We start from the raw sequence: 27655 nt of genomic DNA on the forward strand, positions 1-27655 counted from the left end.
TGGGCAAAACGTCAGGAGAAAATGCTTTTGGAACATGGCCATACAGCCTGGAAAACTTCACAGCAACCCAGATAAAACACCTGCATTTTTCTTGAGAACCTTTGAGCATGCCAAACTCTAACCATTATTCAACCTGCCTGTGACGCTGAGCATTTAAGAGTGGCATCATCTGCTGCAACCACCAGGTGATTATGTTTATCACAGTGCCCTGGAAAAGCTTATTTGATAATTCCTGAACACCAGGCTGGAGTTGCACAAATCTAAAAAGGATTGAATGGAAAGCTGGCTGCTTTAACGCCTACCACATTTCCCATGACAATGAGTCACTATAAGCTCTTTTACCACAGATACTGAAGTCAGCATGCGCTGGAGGAAAGGCAAGAGTTGCATACATGCCAGTTTCAGCATCTTATTCCTCCACAGAAATGCAGTTTGCCATTTGATTATAACTTGGTTTGTCCTATATATTTCCCATGTCACTGGAATAAATAGGTGGGGTGTCACATAATATGCATGCAATTACATCTTTTCCATTCTATAGATTTTGCAAGGAATTACGGATGGAGTGCACTGTTCCCTTCATTATTATCTCACAATATTCTTGAGATGTAAACAATGATCTCACAGTGGAAATTTAATTCTGAATTGCTTCTGCAAACCTCTAAGTACCATACTAAAGTAGTATAGTATATGCCATACATAACCAGAATATACTGTACCTGCAATCTCAGCTAATTTATATAAAATAATGTATATATCCAGTCTTTCCTTAGATAACAACCTTATGGTTACATTGTTTTCCTCTGGTTACCCCACAAATATTGCTTTAGAATCGTAGAGTTAGAAGAGACCTCACGGGCCATCCAGTCCAACCCCCTGCCAAGAAGCAGGAAAATCACATTCAAAGCACCCCTGACAGATAGCCATTCAGCCTCTGCTTAAAAGCCTCCAAAGAAGGAGCCTCCACTACACTCCTGGGCAGAGAGTTCCACTGCTGAACAGCTCTCACAGTGAGGAAGTTCTTCCTAATGTTCAGGTCGAGTCTCCTTTCCTGAAGTTTGAAGCTATTGTTCTGTGTCCTAGTCTCCAGGGCAGCAGAAAACAAGCTTGCTACCTCCTCCCTATGACTTCCCCTCACATATTTATACATGGCTAATTTTACTGTTGCCTGTGTTTTTAATTTTATTTAAAGACAAAATACAATTTAATGAGAGAACAAATGCATCAACAATAATTCTCTAGTCATATTAACAAAGCAGGAAGTAGTAGTCTGGAAGAGGGCTTCTTAAACTTTTTCCATTCATGACTCCCTTTTTGATGTTTTTACGTGACCAAAGGTATAAAAATCAAACATTTACAGAAAATAAACCAACATTTGCAAGACTTGCTAAACAGACTGATTTTCCTTTTTGTGGAATACAGTCAAAGCGTTTTCTGCTGAGTCCACTGTAAACACTGCACGTTGTTACTAACAGATTTGTGTAAATGGGTGGTGTCCACAAACCTTTTCCTCTTGCCAAATTTTTCATGATCCCAAAATTGAGCTAAGGGGACCCCATTTTGGATCGGGACCCACAGTATTGGGTTACAGTTTCCACCATCTCCAGCAAATGACCATGGTGGCTGGAGTGGTGAGATTCATAGAAGTGGATAGGTTGAGGTCCCCTGGCTTAGTAGGAAGAGAAATTGTAATAGTTACCACCAAGTTACTACAATGATGTTCTTAAGTACTGTAGAATTAACAACCACCAGCAGCAAGTGGTTAAGGAGAGACTGTCAAACAGTTCTGAGAGGCACTGGTTAGCCTTCAGCTACTGTCCCTTTCCCATACATAAACACACACCCAAAAGATCAAAGCAGGAATGCTATAAGGTGCTGTTCAGATCAGAGAGAAGACTGTAAAGATGCAAATGTTAGAGGCACAGAGAATAGAGATTGTTGTAAGTTTTCCAGGCTGTATGCCATGTTCCAGAAGTATTCTCTCTGGAACATGGCCATACAGCCCAGTAAACATACAACCATGTGATCCCGGCCATGAAAGCCTTCGACAACACATCAGAGAGGATCATTAGTTGGCTAGCCAGGACATGATCAAATCCTTGAGTTGGTACTGTAAAATCTTTGCAGTCTAAGGGCAAGAAGATAGCGGATCATCCATGCATTGTCTGTCTGTCCAGGAATTCCAAGTTAATGGGCTTGTCAGGCACAAGCACAATACGGGCAAGGGGCTTCACTTCGGTTTGCTGTGGATCTGGCTTGAATAAGAATGTCCGGACAAGCTGGAAAATAACCAAGAAAAAAGGTATATAATATTTTAATATAATAATTTGTTCTTAGAATCCCCTTATTTGTCATCTTGCCCTCTATGTAAATAACTAGACTTTTCTACATCTGTTGGCTTTGTTTCAAAACACTTGTAGTACTTAACCAGAAAAATGGCTGTCGCCTGGGTAAAGTTATTTTAACCACCAGAAGAGGAAAAAGTTGTGATCTCTCTTGCTTTATAAGACAGGAATGGGGAAGTTGTGGTGCTCCAAATGGTCTTGAACTCCAATACCCACCAGCACTGGACTGTGACCAGGGGTTTAGGATGATGAAAGCAGACATTCCTCAACATCTATTGCAGTGGTTCTCAACCTGTGGCTTCCCAAATGTTTTGGCCTTCAGCTCCCAGAAATTCGAACAGCTGGTAAACAGGCTGGTATTTCTGGGAGTTGTAGGCCAAAACACCTAGTTGAGAACCACTGATCCAGAGAGTTGAAGGTTTCCATTTCTGCCTTGAGGTCACTACTACTGAACTCCTCCTAATTGAAAAGCTGTGGAACTATTGCCTATATGCCTCTCTCTTTCTTTCCCTCTAAAGTTAAGGAGATCCAGCTGGAAAAATGAGCCAAATGTTTCCTATTTGTTTAGGAAATATTGCAGTTCTCCCTACCTCTGAATTCACTCTGCTGATAATATGTTTTAATGTATTTGTCAAAATACTATTGAGCTTCTCTTTTGGCAGCTAGCTTTCTCTATTGTACTAATGATTCAATTTGAGGGTTTAATGACCACTTCACCAACAGCACTGAAATTTGGGACATGGGATGCTTAATAAAATCAAAAAGCCAGGTTAATTCCTGTCCTCAACTTTGTGCCTAAACTTAACCTGAATTGGATAAAGGGCCTAATAGGTGTGTGAGGTGATCACTAAGGTCATGTCATCACCAAATATATAATCAGGACTGTATTCTTACTATTCCTGCACTATCCTCTATCTTTCACTTTCTGATGTACAAGTGGGCACACCTTATACTGAACACACCAGAAATGTATTTCTAAAAACCACCAGGAGCAAGTGTATCATCACTGAATACATTCTGGAAATTCAGCTTGTGTACTTGACCTTAAGCCCCAGCTGTAGGATTGGCATGTACATTCAGGGAAGCGGGCATAACAAAGCTGTGGCCTTCCAGGTGCTATTCAAATACAATTCCCACTGAACTTAGCAAAGCCCATCACACTGGATGACAAGAATTGCAGTCCAACAAGAGCGGGGAGGGGGAGATCACCAGTTTCTCATCTCTGTATTATGAGGTCAAAAAAAGCCCAAGGGATTTTATCAGATGACCAACTGAAAGATATGCCTGCAAGAAACTCACCCTGGCTAGTGCCAGATGCATCTCAAGCTCAGCAATGCGGCGTCCTGCACAGGCACGCACGCCGTAGCCAAAAGGAATGGAGCTGAAGGGGTGAGGAGATGAGTCTCTCTGATCGCGCAGCCAGCGACTTGGTATGAACCGCTCGGGCTCTGGGAAATTGCTCTCATCATGCGAGATAGCATAATGGGCCAACACAAAGAGGGTCTGGAGTCAGCAAGAAACATAAGATTAAGAACAGATGACACATGCTTGGTGAAAAATACTTCCCTCTTCAAAAACAAAGTCCCACAAAGCCAAATTAGAGGAAGCAATAACATTTAAAGCACATTTCAGATTAGTAAGTTTTATATTCACACTGCATAGGTTCTCATTTCCCGTTATTCCAATGTAGTGGTTTAATATATTTATTTTAATACATACTGTATACATAAATTTATTTATTTATTTATTTAAAACATTTATATTCCGCCCTTCTCACTCGGAAGGTGAGGTGCAGTCTCAGCCAACAGACTCTGTGCAGTCTCAGCCAACATGACCAACAATATAATTCTCACATTTATCTAGTTTTGACATGCAATTATCCTCATTCCCCTACTTCTTCATCCCGGTTCTCTTTCTAGCTTGAACTGCCATATGAAAAAATCCAGAGAATAATGCCAATTTGTCCTTCTCAAGCATTTCTGGCCACTGAGTCTGGATTATTCACAGATGCTAGAATCAAAAGACTGAAAAGATATGTCCACTTACATCCTTTGGAAAATGATATCCCCCAACAACCACATCATTCTCCGCAATGATTCGGGCGTTGGTGGGGACCACAGGGTAGAGCCTGAAAGGATATAAGTGGCAGAGTCTTTAGACAGCATGATAAATAAAAGAGAATTTTCAGATACACAGAAGTATACATGAAACTGAATAGGAACATTTCTGAGAACTGGTCAAGGTGATAGGGGTATAAGAGAAACACCAAGAGCTTCTTTATCCTTTGTCTTCAGCTCGTGATTGTTTTTTGCTCCTTTGAGTGACAATAGAGATCCTTACCGGAGAGTCTCCTTGACGATGGCCTTCAGCAATGGCATCCTAGCGAGATCCTTGGCATTGGGAATCTTGTCTTTGGATACTACACTGGTCACTTCTTGGTACAGAGCTTCCTGGATGTCAGGGTTCTTAGCCAGATGGTACAAGGCCCATGAGAGGGTATTGGATGTCTAAGAAGGCAAAACAAGGTGTGTAGATGCTGTCTCTGAGCAGAAACACAAGTCAGGATCCTGGAAATTACAGTGTTCCCTCACTTATTGCTGGGGTTAGGTTCCAGGACTACCCGCAATAAGTGAAAATCCACAAAGTAGGGGAGCTATATTTATTTTAATATTTATACATTATTTTAGTAGTTATACACTATTTTAACTCTTTATCAACCAATTGTGTGTTGATAAATCACCTCCTTCTCCTCCTATTGCCACTTGGGCTCCTTTTCTCTCCCTTTGGCTTCTCCTTCCTCCCTTCCTTAGGCTGTAAATTGTAATTTTTTATGATTTATAATATTGTTTTAGAGTTTATTGAAAAACCGCGAAACAGCGAATCCGCGAAAAGTGAACCGCGAAGTAGCGAGGCAACACTGTACTTATGTTCATGAGTACAGATGATCCTGATATAATACAGGTTGAATATCTCTTCTTTGATTTGCTTGGGGCTAGAAGTATTCTATGCCTCAGATTTTGGAATACTTCTATATACATAAACAAGTGGGTGTAATGCCAAATGTTTTTAGTGATACCTTTTCCAGACGTTCCAGACATTGAAACTAGTTTATTTATTTTTAAAAGATTAATATTCTATCTGTTTTACAGAAAACAATTCCAAGATACTTAATACAGTTAAAAGTCAGTACAGAATCAATAGAATGTTTAGGATATCAAACAACAAAGGCCCACAAAAATCCTATAATGAGAATATTGCAATGTCACAGAGACTATATCCTCCATGGGAAGGGGTACATCAAACACCCCTTTTGCATGATCTCTCAAACACACCCACAGCCCCTCAGGTAGAAAAAAAGGGTTTTATTTAAGATCAAAGAGTCCCCAGCCAACATAGGTTCGAGGGAGCGGCTTTGGGGTGATGGCCTTGGTCCTGGTAAAACTAATTATTACTTAGTTTTATACTACTGAGTGATATTTTTGACTTATACTTAACATGTCTACTGTTAATTATTTTTTCCTATGTATTATTTTTTTTTCACTTTTGTTGATTTAATTTTTTTCCAAATTGGCATGTGTTTATTATTATTTGGAGCTCCTGGGGATGCAGTGGGTTAAACTGCTGAGCTGCTGAACTTGCCAACTGAAAGGTCGGCGGTTCGAATACGGGGAGCAGGGTGGGTTCCTGCTGTTAGCCCCAGCTTATGCCAACCTAGCAGTTCGAAAACATGCAAATGTGAGTACAACAATATTTACCGTTCCGGCAGGAAGGTAACAGAGCTCTATGCAGTCATTTCAACCACATGACCTTGAAGGTGCCTATGGACAACGCTGGCTCTTTGGCTTAGAAATGGAGATGAGCACTAACCCCCAGAGTCGGACACGACGAGACTTAATGACAGAGGAAAACCTTTACTTTACCTTATTTCATTTATATTGTCTTGTCTGTTGTAAACGACTCTGAGTCCCCTTGGGGGGCAGGATATAAATAAAGCTTTACTATTATTATTATTATTATTATTATTATTATTATTATTATTATTAAGTGGTTGCAGAATGTGGTTCACAAGCAAGGCTAGCTGGGGTGGTTTAGCTTCTGCAGAAGCAGGCAAAACCATGAGCAAACCAATAGCAAGAATATATCTGCAAGAAAGGTTCTCCATTCCTCCTCAGGCCAGGGTGGGTGGGAGACTGCCAATAAATACTATGTGCTGTAGGCTATATTTCAGAGGAAAGAGTTGGCAAAACCACCATAGAGTTTTTCTCAAATCATGAAATGTATGGGGCCACCATAAACTGACTCAATACTTGAAGTCACATACAGATATAGCTTGGCCTATTTTTTTTGAGGGACTGCATTTTTCCATACCAACCTGCCTGGATTTTGTGATTTTCAAGGGAGGCTCTTCTGTCTCACCATCTTCATTTGCACATATGTTGGGAATGTGGGAGGGAACTTTTCCAATGTTTTCCCCCAGGTTTTGGGACTTCTTTCCTAGATGGACTAGACTTGCCTTCCCATTGACAGGAAAAGGCATTTTTATTTTATGTTTTACTAGCTGTGCCCGGCCACGCGTTGCTGTGGCTTTTTTTTAGTGGTGTTGGTTAATCTACATTGGGTTTTATTTTTGTTGTGACCGTCAACAAAAATTATACAGTATTATTTATTCATTTATTATATTAAAGACATATGATAGGATATTACGCTATAACATATAATAGTATACGACTATTTCACAATATTAGTAGATATATATATATATAATTATATTGTATTGTTATTAGTATTATATTGTAGTGTATTATAATATTATTAGTAGTATTATATGTATATACAATGTATTGTATTATTATATATATTAATATATTGCAAATTGGCCCCAGAGTACGGAATGGCCTTGTAGTTTCAAAGCCTGGATGGTTCCGTGTGTTAGAGGGGGGGAATGCTTTGTTGGGAGGTGCTAGGTGGTCCTGATTGTTTCCTGGATGGAATTCCAGTGTTTTCAGAGTGTTGCTCTTTATTTACTGTCCTGAGATGATAGAGTGATGAGTACGGAATGGCCTTGTACCTTCAAAGCCTGGCTGCTTCCATGCCTGGGGGGAGAATCGTTTGGTGGGAGGTGTTAGCTGGCCGTGATTGTTTCTTGGATGGAATTTATGTGTTTTCAGACTGTTGTTTATTTACTGTCCTGAGATGAGAGAGTGATGAGTACGGAATGGCCTTATACCTTCAAAGCCTGGCTGCTTCCATGCCTGGGGGGGAGAATCTTTTGGTGGGAGGTGTTAGCTGGGTGTGATTGTTTCTTGGATGGAATTTGTGTGTTTTCAGACTGTTGTTTATTTACTGTGCTGAGATGAGAGAGTGATGAGTACGGAATGGCCTTGTACCTTCAAAGCCTGGCTGCTTCCATGCCTGGGGGGGAGAATCTTTTGGTGGGAGGTGTTAGCTGGGTGTGGTTGTTTCTTGGATGGAATTTGTGTGTTTTCAGATTGTTGTTGTTTATTTACTGTGCTGAGATGAGAGAGTGATGAGTACGGAATGGCCTTGTAGGTTCAAAGTGTGGGTGGTTTCCTGTGTGAAGGGGGGAATCCTTTGGTGGGAAGTGTTAGATGGCCCTGATTGTTTCCTGGATGGAATAGCTGTGTTTTTAGAGTGTTGATCTTTATTTACTGTCCTGAGATGATATTGTTGTGTATTATTGTACCACAGTAATTATTTCATATTACAGTAGATTCTCACTTATCCAACATTCGTTTATGTAATGTTCTGGATTATGCAATGGAGTCTGCCTTTTAATAGTCAATGTTTTTGGAGTGAGTGTTTTTAATGTATTGTGATATTTTGGTGGTAAATTTGTAAATACAGTAATTACTACATAGCATTACTGCGCATGGAACCACTTTTTGTGTCAAATTTGTTGTATAACATGATGTTTTGGTGTTTAATTTGTATAATGATGACCTAATTCGATGTGTAATTGGTTTTCCTGAATCCCTTCTTATTATCCAACATATTTACTTATGCAACGTTCTGCTGGCTTGTTTATGTTGGATAAGTGAGATTCTAGTGTATATTTATAATGTGATATTATTTGTTTAGAAGTGGATTATATGAGGCGCCTTCTGTTATAATAATAATTATTATTATAGTCTTGAATGATTATCATTGTGATAAAAATAATAACTTACTATTTATTATTAGTTATATTGTTGAATGATTATCAATGTTATAATAATAATTATTAATTTGTGAATGATTATCACTATAATAATAATAATAATAATTTTCTATTATTACGATTTGTTAATACATTGTTGAATGATTGTCAGTGTTATAATAATAAGAACTGACTATTATTATGAATTATTATGTTCTCGAATGATTATCAGTATTATAAGAATAATAAATTAGTATTATTATTGGTGATTATTACATTCTTAACTGATGACCAGTTATTATTATATTAATAATTATTACAGGGAAGGGAAAGGTGAGGGCGATAGGGTTTGAGAGGGGAAAAAGGGGGGCTTCTGAGGCATTGGAGGGGTTGTAATTTGTGGGTGAGAACAACAACAACAATAACAACAACAGAAAAGGGGGAAGCTCAGCCTGGGCCAACTTGGGCCTTCCCTTGACTTGTTTTGGGCGCCAACTTCCACCCTTCCTGGCCTGAGGCTCTTTCCTTTTCCCCATCAGCCGTTTAACCGGGTGAGGGGGAAAAGGAAGGGCCCTGAGGCCGGGAAGGGCGGGGGTTGGCGCCCCAAACAACTCGAGGGGAGGTCCAGGCCTGCTCGAGGGCCGTGCCCTCCTCTTCCCCCCTCACCTTGAAGAGCTTGAAGACCTCCGAGAAGAACCGAGAAGGGAGGAGGAGGAGGAGAGAGGGTGAGGCGGGGGGGGGGCTCCGCGGGGCCTTCCTCGCATTGGGGGGAGGGGAGAGGGGCGGGAGGAGGGGGCCTGAACGGCAACCGGGGCCCTCCATGGGCCCTGAGGGGGGAGGACATTGAGGGGGAGAGGGCAGAGAGCGACGTGAGGCCCGCACGCCTCCCAGCGCGGCCTCCTCCATCCCGCGCCCAGCAAGGAATCGGCCTTCCTGCCTTCCTTCCTTCAGCTCTGAGGCGAGGTGTGTGTGTGCGCGCGCGGGAAGGGATGGGGGGGTGCGCGCAGGCGCACATCGCCTGTTGCAGTTTTTGGCCGTTTGTGGCCCTGTGATTGTGTTTGTCATATAAATCTTACTGGAGCCGCGCAAGCGCCATAAAGGTTTGAAGCATGGTGTTTTTGCGCATGCGTACCTAGTTTTGGCATTTTTTGGTGTTGTGATAGTGTTTTATGTGTAAATTTGTTGTATCTTACTGGAGGCGGGGATGATGGATTGCGTTGCCAATTTTCGAGTTTGGGGGGGCTGTAGATTTGTTGTTTTGTCCATCGCCGTGATGCCATCACTCTTTTATATATATACTAGCTGTGCCCGGCCACGCGTTGCTGTGGCAAAGTGGTGGTGGTATTGGTTAAAAATTGTTGTGTAATTTTTATTTGACGTTATTTGTATTTTTTAATTAATTGTATTGTAAGTTATCTTTTTATTTATTTTATTTTATTATTTTATTGTATTAATTTTTAGTGTTTTAAATTATTTTTAGTGTTTTTTATTATTTTTATTGGGTTGCTAGGAGACCAAGTTGGAGGAGCTTAGCCTTCTAACTGGCAGCAATTGGGTAAAAGCAATTATTCCTCTCTCTCTAATTAGGACTTTATTTTTCTTTTCTTTTTGTTGTATCAACCTAGAGGCGTGGATGATAGGTTGTGTTGTCAAATTTCGAAGTTGGGGGGCCTGTAGTTTTGTTGTTTTGTCCGCTGCCCTGATGTCATCACTCTTTTATATATATAGATATTTTTACAGGCCTCTGCGATCTGTTGGCAGCAAAACGGTTTTCAATAGTCTGCTTTACTGCTCTAATTTTAATTTAATTTTAATTTCTAAATGAATATATTTTCCAATCATTTTTATATTAATTAGACAATTTAATTATATGTTAATTATATATTATTTTGACAATTTACTTTAATTACAGCACTCTATGCAGTCATGGAGGCTACATGACCTTGGAGGTGTCTACAGACAACGCTGGCTTAAAAATGGAGATGAGCACCAAACCCCAGAGTTGGACAAGACTAGACTTAATGTCAGGGAAAAACCTTTACCTTTGTCAGAGTAGATTATATGTATTAAATTATACTAATTATATGTATTGTTTCTTATATTTTTACTGTTGTGAATTTTCATCTCTATCTGTTTTACTTTTTTCAGCTGCCTTGAAGTGTTGGGAAAAAAGCCAAGATACACCTCTCCTAAAATACTCCTCTTTGAAGTGTTTGTAAAAGCATAAACTGTACAAGCTTAGAATTAATTCTAAGATATATCACCTACGCTTTTTTAAACCAATTACACTGAAACCTACTCAAAAAAATGTTTGGACAACCCACGGTCCGATCCTATGTGTTTTGGATGTCAGTTCCCAGAATCCTGACCAGAGTGGCCCTGATGGTACAGTACCTACCAGTTGAAGTCCAAAATACCTGGAAGATCAAAGGGTGAGAACTACTGGTCTAAATATTGTCAGGAAGGAGAATAGATTAGTGGTAGAGATATACTTGGATGAATAAGATCATTGGTTCAATCCATGGCATTTCCAATTAAAAAGATGCAGTAGTAGGTAATAGGTGAGAACTCTGCAAGAATCCCTGGAAAATTCCTGCCTGCATCAGCAATGGATGAAAGGGAGTGGGCTTCAAACTTCAATGCCCATCATTAGTTTAGGCTAACTAGAGGTGATGGGAGCTGAAGTACAACAATATCTGAAGGACCATAAATCGCCCACCCCTGGTCTAGCTGAACGAATAACCTAATATTTCTCTACATACCTATGCTCCAGGTTGCTGCTCCTAAGCTTCCAATTCATATTACGGATGAACATTCAAACGTCATTGCAAGAAGGAGAACCTTATTATTTAGAATGTAAATATATCCTATAATGTGCCTAGCTTTAACCCCAGCAAGCAGGTAGGTTTCCCCTTATGACTGTATCTTGGTGTAAGAACCAAAATTAAATAGACCAAAAGTTAAGCTCTTACGGTGTCCACACCAGCCAGAAGAAGCTCAGCTATGCTTCCATACACTTCTTCAGGGCTAAGGCGCCCACTGGACAGTAGATACGTTAGGTAGCCTGAGACTTCCTCACCTCGTTCCAGGTGCTTCTCTAGCTCCACCATCCTCTGATCAATCAGTTTTTTCCCTAGAGCAAAAGAAGTGCATCTATTACCAGCAAGCAGCTCTCTTGCCAGGACCTGGGTATCCATCACTCATTATGGACATCTTTGTTTAGTGCCATCTTGGACATATGAGGAAAGTTACAGCAAATTAAAAAACTTCAATTGCTGATGGAATAGTCTGTGTCACCTACCATGCTTGAGGATAGCTAGGTAACTTTATGGATTGAGAACAGGTTGTGTATCACCTGTAGATTCATCTCCATGTAGATTAGATTCTCTTAAGGATGCTCCAATGGAGCCAGACTCCTTGGGGGGTGGGGAACAGGCGGGGGGTGGCTCCATCGAGATCGTGTGGGGGAGGAGGAGGAATTGCCGTCAACAAATTTCCAGGGAGAAGCGCAACAGGGTTCTTGTGACCCTGGAGAAGGATAGGTGTGGTAGCCTCCATGGTAGCCCCTCCCGGCTGAAGGTCCTGCTGTTTAATGCCAGATCCGTCAAAGGTAAATCATCTATTATCCAGGATCTAATCATGGATGAACATGCAGATCTGGCCTGCATCACCGAAACCTGGTTGGATGATCTGGGTGGGGTTAGTCTTACCCAGCTTTGTCCTCCGGGTTTCAGGGTGCATCAGCAGGCCAGGCCAGGAGGGCGGGGAGGTGGGGTTGCGGTGGTCTTTAGGCAGTCCATCGCCCTGGTCAGATGCGTCGCTTTGCAATCGGTCGGGTTTGAGTGTCTCCACTTGAAGGTGGGTACCCGGGACAGTTTGGGGATTCTGCTGGTGTACCGTCCACCCCGCGACACAGCAGTCTCCCTGCCTGAGCTAGCAGAGGTGGTTTCTAGCGTGGTGTTGGGTTCCCAGCGCCTGTTGGTGCTGGGCGACTTCAACATTCACGCTGAGACCACCTTGACAGGTGCAGCTCAGGAATTCATGGCCGCCATGACGACCATGGGTCTGTCCCAAATAATATCGGGTCCCACTCATCAAGCTGGACATACACTCGACCTGGTTTTTGTTGCGGGTGACGGTTTGGTCGGAGTGGAAGAGCAAATTATTCTTCCATTGTCATGGTCCGACCACTATCTGATCAGTTTAAGACTAACCGTCTCTTCCAACCTCCGCAGGGGTGGTGGACCAATTAAGATGGTCCGCCCCAGGAGACTTATGGATCCTGAGAGATTCCTGAGGTCTCTTGGGGATCTGTCTACCATGGAAGCTGACGATCCTGTCGATGCCCTGGTCACTCGTTATAATGGCGAGTTGTCCAGGGCAATAGACACGATCGCTCCTGAGCGTCCCCTCTCGCTGCGTGGAGTTGCCCCAGCTCCCTGGTTTACTGGGGAGCTGGCGGAGATGAAACGTGCAAGAAGGAGACTAGAGTGCCGCTGGCAGACAACTCGTGACGTATCTGACCGAGCACGGTCTATTAGGGCCTATTCCGCGGCATTGCGGGCAGCCAGGAAAGTTTTCTCGACTGCCCGCATCGCGTCTGCAACAAATAGATCTTCAGAGTTGTTTCAAGTTGTTGGGGAGCTCCTCCACCCTCCTCAGGTCGGGGGAGCACCCGACATCTCGTCAACTCGGTGTAGCGAGTTCGCTCACCATTTTGCAGACAAAGTCGCTCAGATTCGTTCCGACTTAGACGCCGGCCTTGATGCATTGCCAGGTGAGGTAACCGAGGCATCTGTCTGTTCGATCTTGTGAGATTCGTTTCGGCTTGTGCAGCCTGATGATGTGGACAAGATTCTTGGAGCGGTGAGGGCGACCACCTGTGCCCTTGACCCTTGCCCATCTTGGCTCTTAAAACAAGCCAGTGGAGGGCTAGTTGGTTTGTGAGAATAATCAATGCCTCTTTGGAGCAGGGCATATTTCCATCTGGCCTAAAACAAGCTGTGGTGAGGCCTGTTTTGAAGAAAGCCTCCTTGGATCCGGCTAACCTCAGTAACTACAGACCAATCTCTAACCTTCCATTCTTGGGCAAGGTCTTGGAGCGGGTGGTTGCTTCCCAGCTCCAGGGATTCTTGGAAGATACGGATTTTCTGGACCAATCGCAGTCTGGTTTCAGACCTGGCTACAGTACCGAGACGGCTTTGGTCGCCTTGATGGATGACCTCCGCAGAGAGCTGGACAGGGGGAGTGTGACCCTGCTGGTTCTCCTGGACATCTCAGCGGCTTTCGATACCATCGACCATGGTATCCTTCTGGGACGTCTCTCCGGGATGGGCCTTGGGGGTACTGTTCTGCAGTGGCTCCAGTCCTTCCTAGAGGGCCGTTCCCAGTTGGTGAAGCTGGGGGACACCTGCTCGGACCCCTGGCCATTGACCTGTGGGGTCCCGCAAGGTTCCATTTTGTCCCCCATGCTTTTTAATATCTACATGAAACCGCTGGGTGAGGTCATCCGGAGTTTTGGAGTGCGGTGCCATCTCTACGCGGATGACACCCAACTCTACTACTCCTTTCCACCTAATTCCAAGGAAGCCCCTCGGATACTGGACCAGTGTCTGGCCGCTGTATTGGCCTGGATGAGGGCGAACAAGCTGAAGCTCAATCCTGACAAGACAGAGGTCCTCCAGGTCAGTCGTACGTCTGATCGGGGTATTGGGTGGCAACCTGTGCTTGACGGGGTTGCACTCCCCCTGAAGGCGCAGGTCCGCAGCTTGGGGGTCCTCCTGGACTCTGCGCTGACACTTGAGGCCCAGGTGTCAGCCGTGGCTGGGAGGGCCTTTGCACAACTAAAACTTGTGCGCCAGCTGCGACCATACCTCGAGAAGTCAGATCTGACCATGGTGGTCCATGCCTTAGTTACCTCTAGACTGGATTACTGCAATACGCTCTACGTGGGGCTGCCTTTGAAGACGGCTCGGAAACTACAACTAGTACAACGATCGGCAGCCAGGTTTCTAACTGGGGCAGATTACAGGGCGCGCTCAACGCCGCTGTTTAAAGAGCTCCACTGGCTGCCATTTATTTTCCGAGCCCAATTCAAGGTGCAGGTTATCACCTACAAAGCCCTTAACGGTTTGGGACCCACCTACCTTCGAGACCGCATTTCCCCCTATGAACCCGCACGACCTCTTCGCTCGTCGGGGGAGGCCCTCCTCTCGCTTCCACCAACTTCGCAGTTGCGGTTGGTGGGGACGAGGGAGAGGGCCTTCTCCGCCGTGGCCCCCTGGCTGTGGAACTCGCTCCCCAGGGAGATTAGGCAGGCCCCTACCCTACTCTCTTTCAGGAAGAGCCTGAAAACTTGGCTATTCCAGAAGGCCTTCGTTGACTGATCCTTGTGGGATCATGTTATTTACCTATTAAGCAGTAGACCCTCTGGATTGTTTTTAGGATTCATTCAGCACTTTAAGTATTACACCTGCTGTATAATTATCCCTCCCTGATAACTTGATATTGCTTTGCACCTTGGCCTGGATCTTTTGACCCAAATCGGGATTTTAATATTATTGTGTATATTGACTTTTATGACTGTTTTTAATCATGTTGAAGTTTTACTGCTCGGTTTAATGTTTTATCTGATTTGTGCTGTCGTGTCTGGGCATGGCCCCATGTAAGCCGCCCCGAGTCCCTCCGGGGAGATGGGGCGGGATATAAGAATAAAATTATTATTATTATTATTATTATTATTATTATTATTATTATTATTATTATATTATGTAGACACTACTACTCCCCAGCACTTGTCACCTGAAGCAGCTGCCACCATCTAGTAGAGCAGTGGTTCTCAACCTGGGGTCCCCAGATGTTTTTGGTCTTCAACTCTCAGAAATCCTAACAGCTTGTAAACTGGTTGGGATTTCTGGGAGTTGTAGACCAAAAACATCTGGGGACCCCAGGTTGAGAACCATTGTAGTAGAGCCTGGCTTGGGGTTTCTGACTACTACAGTGTAGGGTCCATCTGCAATGCAGAATTAATGCATTTTGAAACTACTTTAATTGTTTTTGCACCATGCTATGGGATCGTGGGAGTAGCAGTTTGGTTAAGAAAACTGTAGTACTGCCCTTTGGCAGAAAAGGCTAAAGACATTGCAAAACTACCGCTCCCATGATTCCATAACATTGAGCCAGGGAAGTTAAAGTGGGGTCAAACTGCATTAATTCCACAATGCAGATTCATCCTTGGTCTGCGGTGAAGAGCTATTTTGGATCTCCACATTTCACGTACCAAAGGCAAAGATAGTATCCCAGCCTTCTAGGTAACGGTTCCAATAAGGCAGCACATCCCGGGTCCACTTGGGTAAAATGGTGGCAAAGACAGAGTTCTTCAGCATGTATCCAATAGCATGAATAAAACGCTGGGTTTCTGCAGGGATCTCCTTTTCCAAACAGCCAATGCGGGTCTCAAAGAGGATGCATGAGATGCCTGTGGATGGAATGCACAGTGGAAGGAGATGTCCTCAGTGCCACGTAAAGGGGCAGCCACAGAGAGAGGACAATTATGTAAAGAATGGAAGTTGACCAGAGAAAGAGCAGTCACAGAGAATGTGGGAAAAGGAAATTAGGAGGTTGATTATATAAAGACAAATATCACTGAAGGAGGATTGAGTAATAATGTACCCATTGTTGCTTGGGAAAAAATATTGGAATGGATGAACATACATAATGGAGCAAGGCTTATTATGGCTTTACTAGTAGGTAGTGACAATATTGTTTGAGTAATTTATCTGAACTCTCCAAGCTGGTGATGTCTTACGACTCACTAGATACGTCAGAAGTATCCAGATGTCGTAGGATGGTAACTCCTAAGGTTAGGCTCATTCATTGCACTCTGGATGAGTTGACCCCTGCAGTTTGCACAGGAAACCTATTGTTGGATGGCAACTCCCATCAGCCCTAACTGGAATAAACAATGTAATGAAGAAATATCCCAGCTGCAGTTTAAGGATTTTGAGGGGGCTACATCATCCTGACATCCTCCCCATAACATGTGTTAAGTCTTTTTAGTGTGTATATAAAAGTTAAATCATTAACAGTTCAAAGAGAAGACCGTATACACGAAAGCTGAAAGTATGGCTCATGCTAATTACAGATAGATTTTTCCTTGGCCATTTTCAGTCTGAGAGACTATCAGAGGAATGTCCTATGTACCATGGCAGTGACCTGCTACATCTCAAGTTGTCACTGCTTTTTGTGTCTTCAAAAAGGTTTTCCATATAAATCAATGTGCATACCAAACACAGCAATTCACATTCATAGATGAAAACAAATGAATCCAACAGTCAGTTGCCTACGCTTTGTCTCACTGGAGTCAAAATACTGGAGCAAGTGCAATTTTAATTTCACAGGCCTTTCTGAAAATAAATATTGCTTCAAATTCACTTGGCCATCATATTTCAGGGTGGCAACAACGATCTGGCTCCTGTGTTTTTGAAGGCTTTCATGGCTGGAATCACTGGGTTGTTGTGAGTTTTCCGGACTGTATGGTCATGTATAGCTCCAGAGGGTGGCAATGTGTTCCACAGGCAACATTTTTCGCCTCCATTATATGTTTTGCAAGGAATTTCCTCAAATCACTGCAGAGCTAAAAAGGACCAGCAGAGCTGAGAACAACAATACTAAGCATTATTTGCTTTATGTTTAATCTGATGGCTCTAAAAATATCAACCTGGAGAGGAATTTAACCTTTTCTCCTCTACTATAATCCTCTACTAAAATCTCTGCTAGTAGGAGATTTTCCCCCAATGTCAAACACTATCCCAATTGAAAGAAACTTTTCAGCACCACACAGGGCAAGACAGAATTACATTTCATCTCCATTTCGTCTCTTTGTGTTTTGATGCTTCTCAGCTATTCTATTTGTATATATTTTTTTAAAATGCCCAGTATATTAAATACAATTTTAGGTATGTTTAGTCTGGCTCACAACTGCAATGTCACATTTATGGACAATGATGACAGTGATAGCATGAGGGCTCCGTTTGGGAGATGCCATAATTTACTGCTCCTCTCAGGTTTCCTTACTCTCTCTGACTCTAGGTCCCATCCACCAGGTGTTTGGGCTAGCAAATGGATTTATCACCTACCCCTGGAACAAGATAATGCTATTGTGAAATGTACAACATTTGGAGAGGATGGGGGGGGGGGGGGGAGTTTGATCTTGAATGAATTATGAAGATTCATTGGATCAGTGGTCCTCAACCTGTGGGAGTTCAAGGCCAAAACATCTAGGGACCCACAGGTTGAGAACCACTGCATTAGATCTACAAAAGATCTGAAACTAGCTGGAACTGGTTTGTTGACACAAATCAACCAAATATTTCTCCCTGTGAAAGCATAGCTATTTTGCTATTTTGATGAGTGCCTATACTTCAAAATTTATAGGCTTATGCTCCTAGCTGCCTGGTGTTAGAGGGGTCATCTTTCAGCTATGGACCAGCTCTATAATCATAAAAATAGAATAAACACTGAAAGGCATGTGTGTTTGAGAGAGAGAGAGAGAGAGAGGGAGAGAGGGAGAAAGAGAGAGAGAGAGAGAGAAGGAAGGAAACGGACAGAAGAAATTATTCCACATCCTGTAAGACCACATACCTTCCAAGGCAAATCGGTATAACACATTGGCTATATCGGTGATCATTACACCTGAGGGGCTCTTGTTTCTCTCATTTTCTAGGTGTATCATCAGGTCAGACACAACCTCATTGATGACATCTGCATACAACACGGCTTCGGAAGGTTTAAGCATCCTCTTGTTCAGCACCTGTCGCAGGCGGTGCCACCGCTCCCCATCCCTGAGAATGAAAGAGAGAGTTGGAGCCAAGCAAGAAGCCCAACACATCCAGAGGAGCCAAGGTAAGGAGCCAGTCCGCCTGTCCTTTGCTTCTCAATATCCACCTTTGGCTCTAGGTTCTTCCTTCACAGTTTTCAACTGAGCTGGGATCTCTCACTGCCTGCCCAAGGTACAAGTGGAGGGGGGACCAATGTCCCAGAGGCTGCACATGCTTCCCAGTGGATTTCTCACAGTCCTCCCAGACTTCCTCAAGACCTCCCTGAAGTCCCTGTAGCAAAATCTGAAAATTAAGGAGAGGAATGGAGTAGCTCAGGTAGCCCCGTCTGCAGAGGGCAGGAGAGTTGCTGAGACATTTTAGATTTTCCTCCAGTACAGACTTGAACGGTGAAGAATATTTTGTGGCCAGAAGATATATCTTTTTTGGCCATTGCTTGTAAAGGAATTAACATCACCGCTGAAGTGAGCAAAGTCATCTGAATATCAGTGTTTGGCTCCAGAGGTCATTGAACACATTCTGTTTATATAGTCTTTTTTGTTCCTAGGATCAAAACTACTGGGCTAGTTGGAAGATTTTGGAAGCAGCAATCCCTAAACTAACTTTTCCTAGTGCTCTCTCTCTCTCTCTCTCTCTCTCTCTCTCTCTCTCTCTCTTACACACACACACACATCTATAACTATCTTTCCCTACAATGCCATTATATTACGTAATTATGTATTTTTGTATTTTATCTTATTTATATATGATGTTCCTTTTTGTCTATTATGGTTTAATTAATTTTTGTAATTGGTTATTGTTGGTCATGTATTTAATTTGAAATATCTCTGTCTTATTATGTACTCTGTGATTTATACGGTTGTGAGCCGCTCTGAGTCCTTGTAGAGAGAGAAACCGGGATATAACTAAAGTTATTGTTGTTGTTGTTGTTGTTATTATTATTAACAACTGAGCTTTTAAAATATTTCACTGGCACAAACAGAGACTATGAAAAACCCTATTTGTAATTTGGGTAAGCTGACTTTTCTGGCTTTCTGAAATATCAGAAAATTGGTTCAGTTCTACCAAATTTTAGGGGGCAGGGCTTCAGTTACTATGTCCATTTCATAATCACAAGTAAGGTAGCGGTAAAGGTTTCCCCTGACATTAAGTCCAGTCGTGTCTAACTCTGGGCGGTGGTGCTCATCTCCATTCCTAAGCTGAAGAGCTGGAGTTGTCATTAGACACCTCCTAGGTCATGTGGTCAGCATGACTGAATGGAGTGTCATTACCTTCCCGCAGAAGCGGTACCTACTCATATTTGCATATTTTCGAACTGCTAGGTTGGCAGAAGCTCACTCTGCTGCCCGGATTCGAACCACCAATCTTTCGGTCAGCAGGTTCAGCAGCTCAGTGGTTTAATCTTCTGCGCCACTGAGGGCTCCATAATCACAAAAGTCATATTAAATAGTGGGTTGCTGAGGCAGCAGAATATGTTGCCTTGGAATGTGGTAGAGTCTCCTTCTCTGGCAATTTTTAGCAGAAACTGGATGCATTTTGATTGTGCTTTCCCTACATGGCAGGGGGTTGGACTGACTGGCCCTTGGGCTCTCTTCCGATTTTAGACTGGACACAGAATACATAATAAGACAATGGGGACTTTTGCTAGTGGTAACTATTTGAATCTCAATTGATTTTAGTGGGGCTATCCATTTGTAAGCATAACTGAATCTGCAACCAGCCCAGAATGACCAACCATAATATTGGATGAACTTTAAAAGGATGCAGATTTTAGCTTTCAAATTTGACTAATATTTAAAAAAAACAGGTACACTTACTCAGTGAAGGGGCCATAGGGAAGGTGACGTTTGTCCCGGTGCTCCTTCCAAAGAGCCATGTCACTCCGTATAGGGTACTTCCCCTCCTGGCGCACTACTTCTTCTAAGGTCTCTGCACTGCCAATGTTAACATTGACATTTGAGCCAAACCAGGATTTCCACATGGGGCCATACATCTTCTTAGAAAGGACCTGAAATAAACAGGGGTAGGGAGGGGTTAGTCATAACATGCAGCCATTCTAAGGATCCAAGTGTGTCCCCGTACATACAAGTATTGCTTAATAGAACATACTTCATACATCCAGCATCACTGTCCCCTAAGGGCCATCACATTGCAGTACATCATTATCAGCAAAATCATGTCATTGCAATATTTTACTTTCAGTAGGAAGCAGTGAAAGGAAAGGCTGGTATATAGAATAATAGAAACCTAGAGTTGGAAGAGACCCCATGGGCCATCCAGTCCAACCCCCTGTCAAGAAGCAGGAAATCGCATTCAAAGCACCCCTGACAGATGGCCATCCAGCCTCTGCTTAAAAGCCTCCAAAGAAGGAGCTTCCACCACACTCCGGGGCAGAGAGTTCCACTGCCGAACAGCTCTTACAGTGAGGAAGTTCTTCCTAATGTTCAGGTGGAATTTCCTTTCCTGTAGTTTGAAGCCATTGTTCCGCATCCTAGTCTCCCAGGCAGCAGAAAACAAGCTTGCTCTCTCCTCCCTATGACTTCCCCTCACATATTTATACATGGCCATCACGTCTTCTCTCATATTGTGATTGTAAAAGCTGAGCTGTGAGGAAAACTAATAGGAAGAAAATCCACTCCTTTGAAATGTGCTAGTGATAAGTTCATGGGCTGCTAAAAAATTAAATACAGTGGTTCTAGAGCAGGCATGGGCAAACTTCAGCCCTCCAGGTGTTTTGGACTTCAAGTCCCACAATTCCTAACAACCGGTAGGCTGTTAGGAATTGTGGGAGTTGAAGTCCAAAACACCCGGAAGGCCGAAGTTTGCCAGTGTCTGTTAAAGAGGAAATCAAGCCTGAACTCTTCCTGTTGTACTTTGGTAAGGCAGGTAGCAGTAGGAATCGAGGAAGACTAGATTCTAGATAGAGACAATCAATCAAGGAAGCCATGGTCCTGGGTCTGCAACCTGAACAGGACTGTTGAGAAGAGGGGAGCTTGGAGGGCTCTCGTTCATAGGGTTGGCATTAGTTGAAGTCCACAACAGTTAACAAAAAGTAAACTTGAACAGTCAGTGAGTTTTCTTCTCACCAATCAGGCCAAACTGTCTTGGCAGCTACGCATCACTGCAATGTGAACATTTTGGCCTAGTTCTCAGAAATACTCAATTCCACATGGAAAGTTATCAAGTTGCTGCACAGATTTTTGTTGTCAGAGAACTAGCAACCTTCCGAAGAAGTATTTTGTTAAAAAGACAAAACAAAACAATGCCTCGAAATCTTTGGCTTATTGCTGGCTAAGTTGACAGAACTCCTCTGCAATCCAAATGTCCATTTAACTTATAGGCTCATCCACAGCTAAGCCTTGATGACTGCTCTTCACTTTGGAGTGAATATGAAAAGCACCACTGAAAATACCCAAAGTTAAGTCTTGTAAGCCCATTTATTTGTTTGCTAAATGAATTCCATTGCCCTTCATGTGTGTATAAATGTTTATGTGCTTGTGTCTTCAAGTTGCCTGTTGACATATGGTGACCCAATTAATTTCACAGAGATTTCTTAGAAGGTTAGCCCGATGGCGCAGTGGATTAAACTGCTGAGCTGCTGAACTTGCTGACTGAAAGGTCAACGGTTCGAATCCGGGTAGCGGAGTGAGCTCCCGCTGTTAGCCCAGCTTCTGCCAACCTAGCAATTTAAAAAAAATGCAGATGTGAATAGATCAATAGATATCGCTCCGGCAGAAAGCTAATGGCGCTCCATGCAGTCACATTACCATGGATGTGGCTACAGACAACACCGGCTCTTTGGCTTAGAAATGGAGATGAGCACCAACCCCCAGAGTCGAACACAACTAGACTTAATGTCAGGGTAAACCTTTACCTTTTAGCTTCTTAGGCAAAAAATGCTCAGAAGTCATTTTCCTCTCTTTGGACTGTGACAAAATGTTTTGCAACTTTGGAGGAGAAAATGTGACCCTTTGAACAGGGCAGATGTCATGTAACTGGTTTGACAGGATAAAGAACCCCATATAATTACAATATATGGTTTTGTGCAATAAGCCTTGGCTATGGTTGCATTGTTAACTTGAATTACTGAGTGGACAAAGTGTCTATTGTCTTCCCATCCAGTAGCATGGAATCAAACCCTCTGAGCTGCTTGGTTAAGCATCTCCTTGACACAATTTGTATTTGAAAGTCTTCCTTTCCTAAACTGAACAAAAATAGCTGTATTACTCTTTGTGCCAATAGTTGCATAATCCCTTTGCTAGGACCAGTACAAACACAGCAAGAATCTCACGGACACTTGAATCTTTTTCCTGTGGTTCTGAAAGCGACACAGAAGTATGCATCTTCTAATAAGTCATGCTGTCCTTGCCTTCTTTGCCTGAGAATCTTGCTTTCCGCGCACCTTCTCCTAAGCCTGCAGTATCCTGAAACATCACTCTCTCACAGCCCTGCCCCTTCCTATCAGGCAGGGCTTTGTTTGACCCACCTGACAACAACCCTTGGACCCCAGTAGTTAACATAGTTCTATGCTGCAGTTTGACCCCACTTAAATTACCATGGCTCAATACTATGCATTCCTGGGATTTGTAGTTTGGCGAGGCACCAGCACTCTTAACAAAGAAGGTGAAAAACAGTAAAAACTGTAACTCTTGTGATTCCATAGCATTGACCTATGGCAGTCAAACTGCATTAGCCCTACAGTGTAGTAGATGCATCCTAAGATTCCACTTGAACAATAGGAAGAACTTCCTGAGCCTAAGAGCTGTTCAGCAGTGGAACTCTCTGCCTTGGAGTCTGGTGGAAGCTCCTTCCTTGGAGGCTTTTCAACAGATGCAGGATGGCCATCTGTTCAGGGTGCTTTGATTGTACTTTTCCTGCATAGCAGGGGATTGAACTGGATGGTCTCTGGGGTATCTTCCAACTCTATAATTCTATGACTTTAAGAGGCAGTAACCTTCTAGGCTAAAGAGTGCTACACAACCCAAGGATCCTATAGAATCACTAGCTGTGCCCGGCCACGCGTTGCTGTGGCGAAGTATGGTGGTATGGGAAATAAAGTATTGAGGAATTGGTGATACTTAAGGTAAAGGGTAAAGCTTTTCCCCTGACGTTAAGTCCAGTCATGTCCGACTCTGGGGGTTGGTGCTCATCTCCATTTCTAAGCCGAAGAGCCGGCATTGTCCGTAGACTCCTCCAAGGTCATGTGGCCATAGGCATGACTGCATGGAGCGTCGTTACCTTCCCGCCGGAGCCATACCTATTCATCTACTCTCATTTGCATGTTTTCAAACTTCTGGGTTGGCAGAAGCTGAGGCTTTAGATAATCTGTGGAAGAGGCCTAAGTGAAGCCTAACTCTGCCTGTCCCCTGGGCTGAGTCAGTTGCTAGGAGACCAAGTGGGCGGAGCTTAGACTTCTAACTGGCAGCAATTGGAAAAAAACAATTATCCCTCTCCCTCTAATTGATTTTTCTTTTCTTTTTGTTGTATCAACCTAGAGGCGTGGATGATGGGTTGTGTTGTTAAATTTCGAGGTTGGGGGGCCTGTAGTTTTGTTGTTTTGTCCGCTGCCCTGATGCCATCACTCTTTTATATATATAGACTAGCTGTGCCCGGCCACGCGTTGCTGTGGCTTAGTCTGGTGGTGTTGGTCAGTCTACATTAGGTTGTATTTATGCTGTGACCTCCACCCTTCTTTATACTCACATTAGTAATAGTATTTGAAGTCTGTTACCTTCTTCAATTTTTGTGTTGATTTATAATTGCTTGAGATCCCTGTTGTCTTTGGTCTGTTGTTAGTTGTAATGTCTGATTCTGCTGAGTGCGGTTTATATTTTTATTGTGGTACAATAGTCTTTTTTTTGTTTTGCCTGTGTAGGTGTTTATTATTATTGTTGTTGTTGTAGTGGTCATGAAGGTTGGATAAGTTAGATGCTCCTGTATTGTTTTTTGGAGGCCCAGTGTAGCACTGACTGGCCTCTCAGCCTCAGTGCCTGGCTGTTTCTTGCCTGTGATGGTGTTGATTGTTGTTGTTGTTGTTGTCATTGTTATTATTGTAATTGTTTTTTTTGGAGGCCAAGTGTGAATGTAGGGATTGGGGAGGTGGATGAGTTGTGTTGTCAAATTTTGTATTTGTTATAGTCACAATGCATTGTTGTGAGTTTTGTGTGTCTGGATTGTGGTTTTGTGGTGTGGTTGTGTTGTTACAACTGAGAGGCAAGGCTTTTGTGTTGTGTTGCCAAGTTTTGTATTTCTGGGGTGTTTAGTTGTGTGCCAAGTTTTGTATTTCTGGGGCGTTTAGTTGTGTTGTTATAGTCACGATGCACAGTTGTGGGTTTTGTGGGTCCGGATTGTGGTTTTGTGGTGTGGTTGTGTTGTTACAATCGGGAGGGAATGCTTTTGTGTTGTGTTGCCAAGTTTCGTATTTCTGGGGCGTTTAGTTGTGTTGTTATAGTCATGATGCCTTGTTGTGAGTTTTGTGGGTCCAGTGTAGTTTTGTGGTGTGCTTGTGTTGTTACAACTGGGAGGCAAGGCTTTTGCATTGTTTTGCCAAGTTTTGTATTTCTGGGGTGTTTAGTTGTGTTGTTATAGTCACGATGTGTTGTTGTGAGTTTTGTGGGTCCGGATTGTGGTTTTGTGGTGTAGTTGTGTTGTTACAACTGGGAAAAAAAGGCTTTTGTGTTGTGTTGTCAAGTTTTGTATTTCTGGGGCGTTTAGTTTTGTGGCAAGTTTCGTATTTCTGGAGCGTTTAGTTGTGTTGTTATAGTCACGATGCATGGTTGTGAGTTTTGTGGGTCCGGATTGTGGTTTTGTGGTGTGGTTTTGTTGTTCCAACTGGGAGGCAAGGCTTTTGCGATGTGTTGTCAAGTTTTATATTTCTGGGGCGTTTAGTTGTGTGGCAAGTTTCGTATTTCTGGGGCGTATAGTTGTGTTGTTATAGTCACGATGCGTTGTTGTGAGTTTTATGGGTCCGGATTGTGGTTTTGTGGTGTGGTTGTGTTGTTACAACCTGGAGGGAAGGCTTTTGCATTGTGTTGCCAAGTTTCGTATTTCTGGGGTGTTTAGTTGTGTGGCAAGTTTCGTATTTCTGGGGCGTATAGTTGTGTTGTTATAGTCACGATGCGTTGTTGTGAGTTTTATGGGTCCGGATTGTGGTTTTGTGGTGTGGTTGTGTTGTTACAACCTGGAGGGAAGGCTTTTGCGTTGTGTTGCCAAGTTTCGTATTTCTGAGGTGTTTAGTTGTGTTGTTATAGTCATGATGCGTTGTTGTGAGTTTGTGGGTCCTGTGTGGTTTTGTGGTGTGGTTGTGTTGTTACAACTGGGAGGCAAGGCTTTTGCATTGTGTTGCCAAGTTTTGTATTTCTGGGACGTTTAGTTGTGTGGTTATCGCATGATGCGTTGTTGTGAGTTTTGTGGGTCTGGATTGTGGTTTTGTGGTGTGGTTGTGTTGTTGTAACCTGGAGGCAAGCCTTTTGCATTGTGTTGCCAAATTTCGTATTTCTGGGATGTTTAGTTTTGTTGTTATAGTCACTGCGCAAACAACTTTATCATTTTATATATATAGATAGTAGAGTTCGGAGAGACCTCACGGGCCATCCAGTCCAACCCCCTGCCAGGAAAATCACATTCAAAGCACTCCCGACAGATGGCCATCCAGCCTCTGCTTAAAAGCCTCCAAAGAAGGAGCCTCCACCACACACCAGGGCAGAGAGTTCCACTGTTGAACAGCTCTCACAGTGAGGAAGTTCTTCCTAATGTTCAGGTGGAATCTCCTTTCCTTTACTTTGAAGCTGTTGTTTCACATCTTAGTCTCCAAGGCAGCAGAAAACAAGCTTGCTTCCTCCTCCCTATGACTTCCCTTTACGTATTTACGCCATCATACGTCCTCTCAGTTTTCTCTTCTGCAGACTAAACATGTCCAGCTCTTTTAGCCACTCCTCATAGGGCGTGTTCTCCAGAACTTTGATCATTTTAGCCACCCTCCTCTGGACACATTCCAACTTGTCAACATCTTCCTTCAATTGCGGTGCCCAGAATTGGACACAGTGTGATTCCAGATGTGGTCTGACCAAGGCAGAATAGAGAGGTAGCATGACTTCCCTGGATCTAGACACTAGACTCCTATTGATGCAGGACAAAATCCCATTGGCTTTTTAAGCTGCGGCATGACATTGTTGGCTCATGTTTACCTTGTTGTCCAGGAGGACTCCAAGATCTTTTTCACAGGCATCCCCCACTCTGTATCTTTGTTTTTCATTTTTTTCTGCATTGAGTCATGGCAGCTAAAGTGGGGCGAACTTCATTAATTCCCCACTAACAGCCTAAACGGGTAACAACAAACATGTTTCAACTCCTCAGCACAGATCCAGTGAGCAAAGGGCAATCATTCCAATCCACACCTTGCTGTTATTGCTCCCAAAATGCCAGGAGGAGAGGGCTGGAGTCCCAAAGAGAGCGGTGAAAACTGCAGGCTGTGGGATCAGACCTCCTTCCAAGGCTAGGCGAGTCTTTAGGGCAGACATGGGCAAACTTGGGCCCTCCAGGTGTTTTGGAGTTCAACTCCCGCCATTCCTCACAGCCTCAGGCCCCTTCCTTTTCTCCCTCTGCCGCTTAAGCGGCTGAGGGAGAAAAGGAAGGGGCCTGAGGCTGTGAGGAATGGCGGGAGTTGAACTCCAAAACACTTGGAAGGAGGGTCCAGGTTTCCCCAAGCCTTCTTTAGGGGGTCTCCAAGGGTCTTCTTTCCCTTGGCCCTCTTGGGGAGACCCCACCCCCAATGGAGTCTTGATTTTCCTTCCTCGCAGACCCACCTGCAGGCGGTGCGTGTGCAGCAAATAGCCCCGGGCGAAGAGCAAGTAGTGCGACTTCAGGGGTCCGGGCCCCGGCAGCTCCTCCGGCCGCTTCAGGCGATCCTCGCTCCGGGAGACTGTGGCGGCGGCAGCTGCCTGTGCGAGGCCCCGGCAGCCTCCTTGGGGGCGGCCCAAAGAGCCCCCCGGGCCCCGCAGGCAGCGCCCCAGCCTCCAGCCCTGCCTGGCCATGGCTCCGTTGCTTGGGAAAGGGGACGAGAGGAGGAGGAGGAAGAGGCGGGCGCTCTTCGCAAACCCCTCTTTCCGCAGCGGCGCCGGTCGGGTAACTCGAGGTCAAGCCGCCTGCTTCGCTTTCAAAAGGCTGTACAAGCCAAGTGGGCTGTGCTCGTTTCAAGTCAGCCCAGCAGGGGAAGGAACGCAACCCGACACCGTTTGGACTGCCCTGCCTCAATGCCATGGAATCAGAAGGACGGGAGTTTTACGAGGTCCAATGTGTTAGGCTTTCACGGCCGGAAT

The 27655-nt window shown here is 43.8% G+C and overlaps 1 protein-coding gene across 2 annotated transcripts; it reads right to left on the bottom strand.

Annotated features, from left to right (window-relative positions):
• Positions 1 to 1156: 1156 nt before the first annotated feature.
• Positions 1157 to 27485, bottom strand: LOC100565025 (sterol 26-hydroxylase, mitochondrial). Of its 2 annotated transcripts, XM_003215080.4 has the most exons (9): positions 27143 to 27485; positions 20156 to 20346; positions 18145 to 18344; positions 15782 to 15979; positions 11475 to 11635; positions 4686 to 4852; positions 4392 to 4473; positions 3645 to 3848; positions 1157 to 2279 (listed from the first exon to the last, which is right to left on the bottom strand). In XM_003215080.4, the coding sequence occupies exons 1-9, from the start codon at positions 27368 to 27370 to the stop codon at positions 2151 to 2153; spliced, it is 1560 nt and encodes a 519-aa protein (XP_003215128.2). In that variant the 5' UTR covers positions 27371 to 27485; the 3' UTR covers positions 1157 to 2150. The 2 variants fall into 2 exon arrangements, with proteins under 2 accessions (XP_003215128.2, XP_008110475.2); XM_008112268.3 differs by lacking the exon at positions 15782 to 15979 and having other exon boundaries at positions 27143 to 27484.
• Positions 27486 to 27655: the final 170 nt, after the last annotated feature.

The sequence above is a fragment of the Anolis carolinensis genome, chromosome 1 (assembly GCF_035594765.1).
Source record: "Anolis carolinensis isolate JA03-04 chromosome 1, rAnoCar3.1.pri, whole genome shotgun sequence".
In the NCBI taxonomy this organism is placed as follows: domain Eukaryota; kingdom Metazoa; phylum Chordata; class Lepidosauria; order Squamata; family Dactyloidae; genus Anolis; species Anolis carolinensis.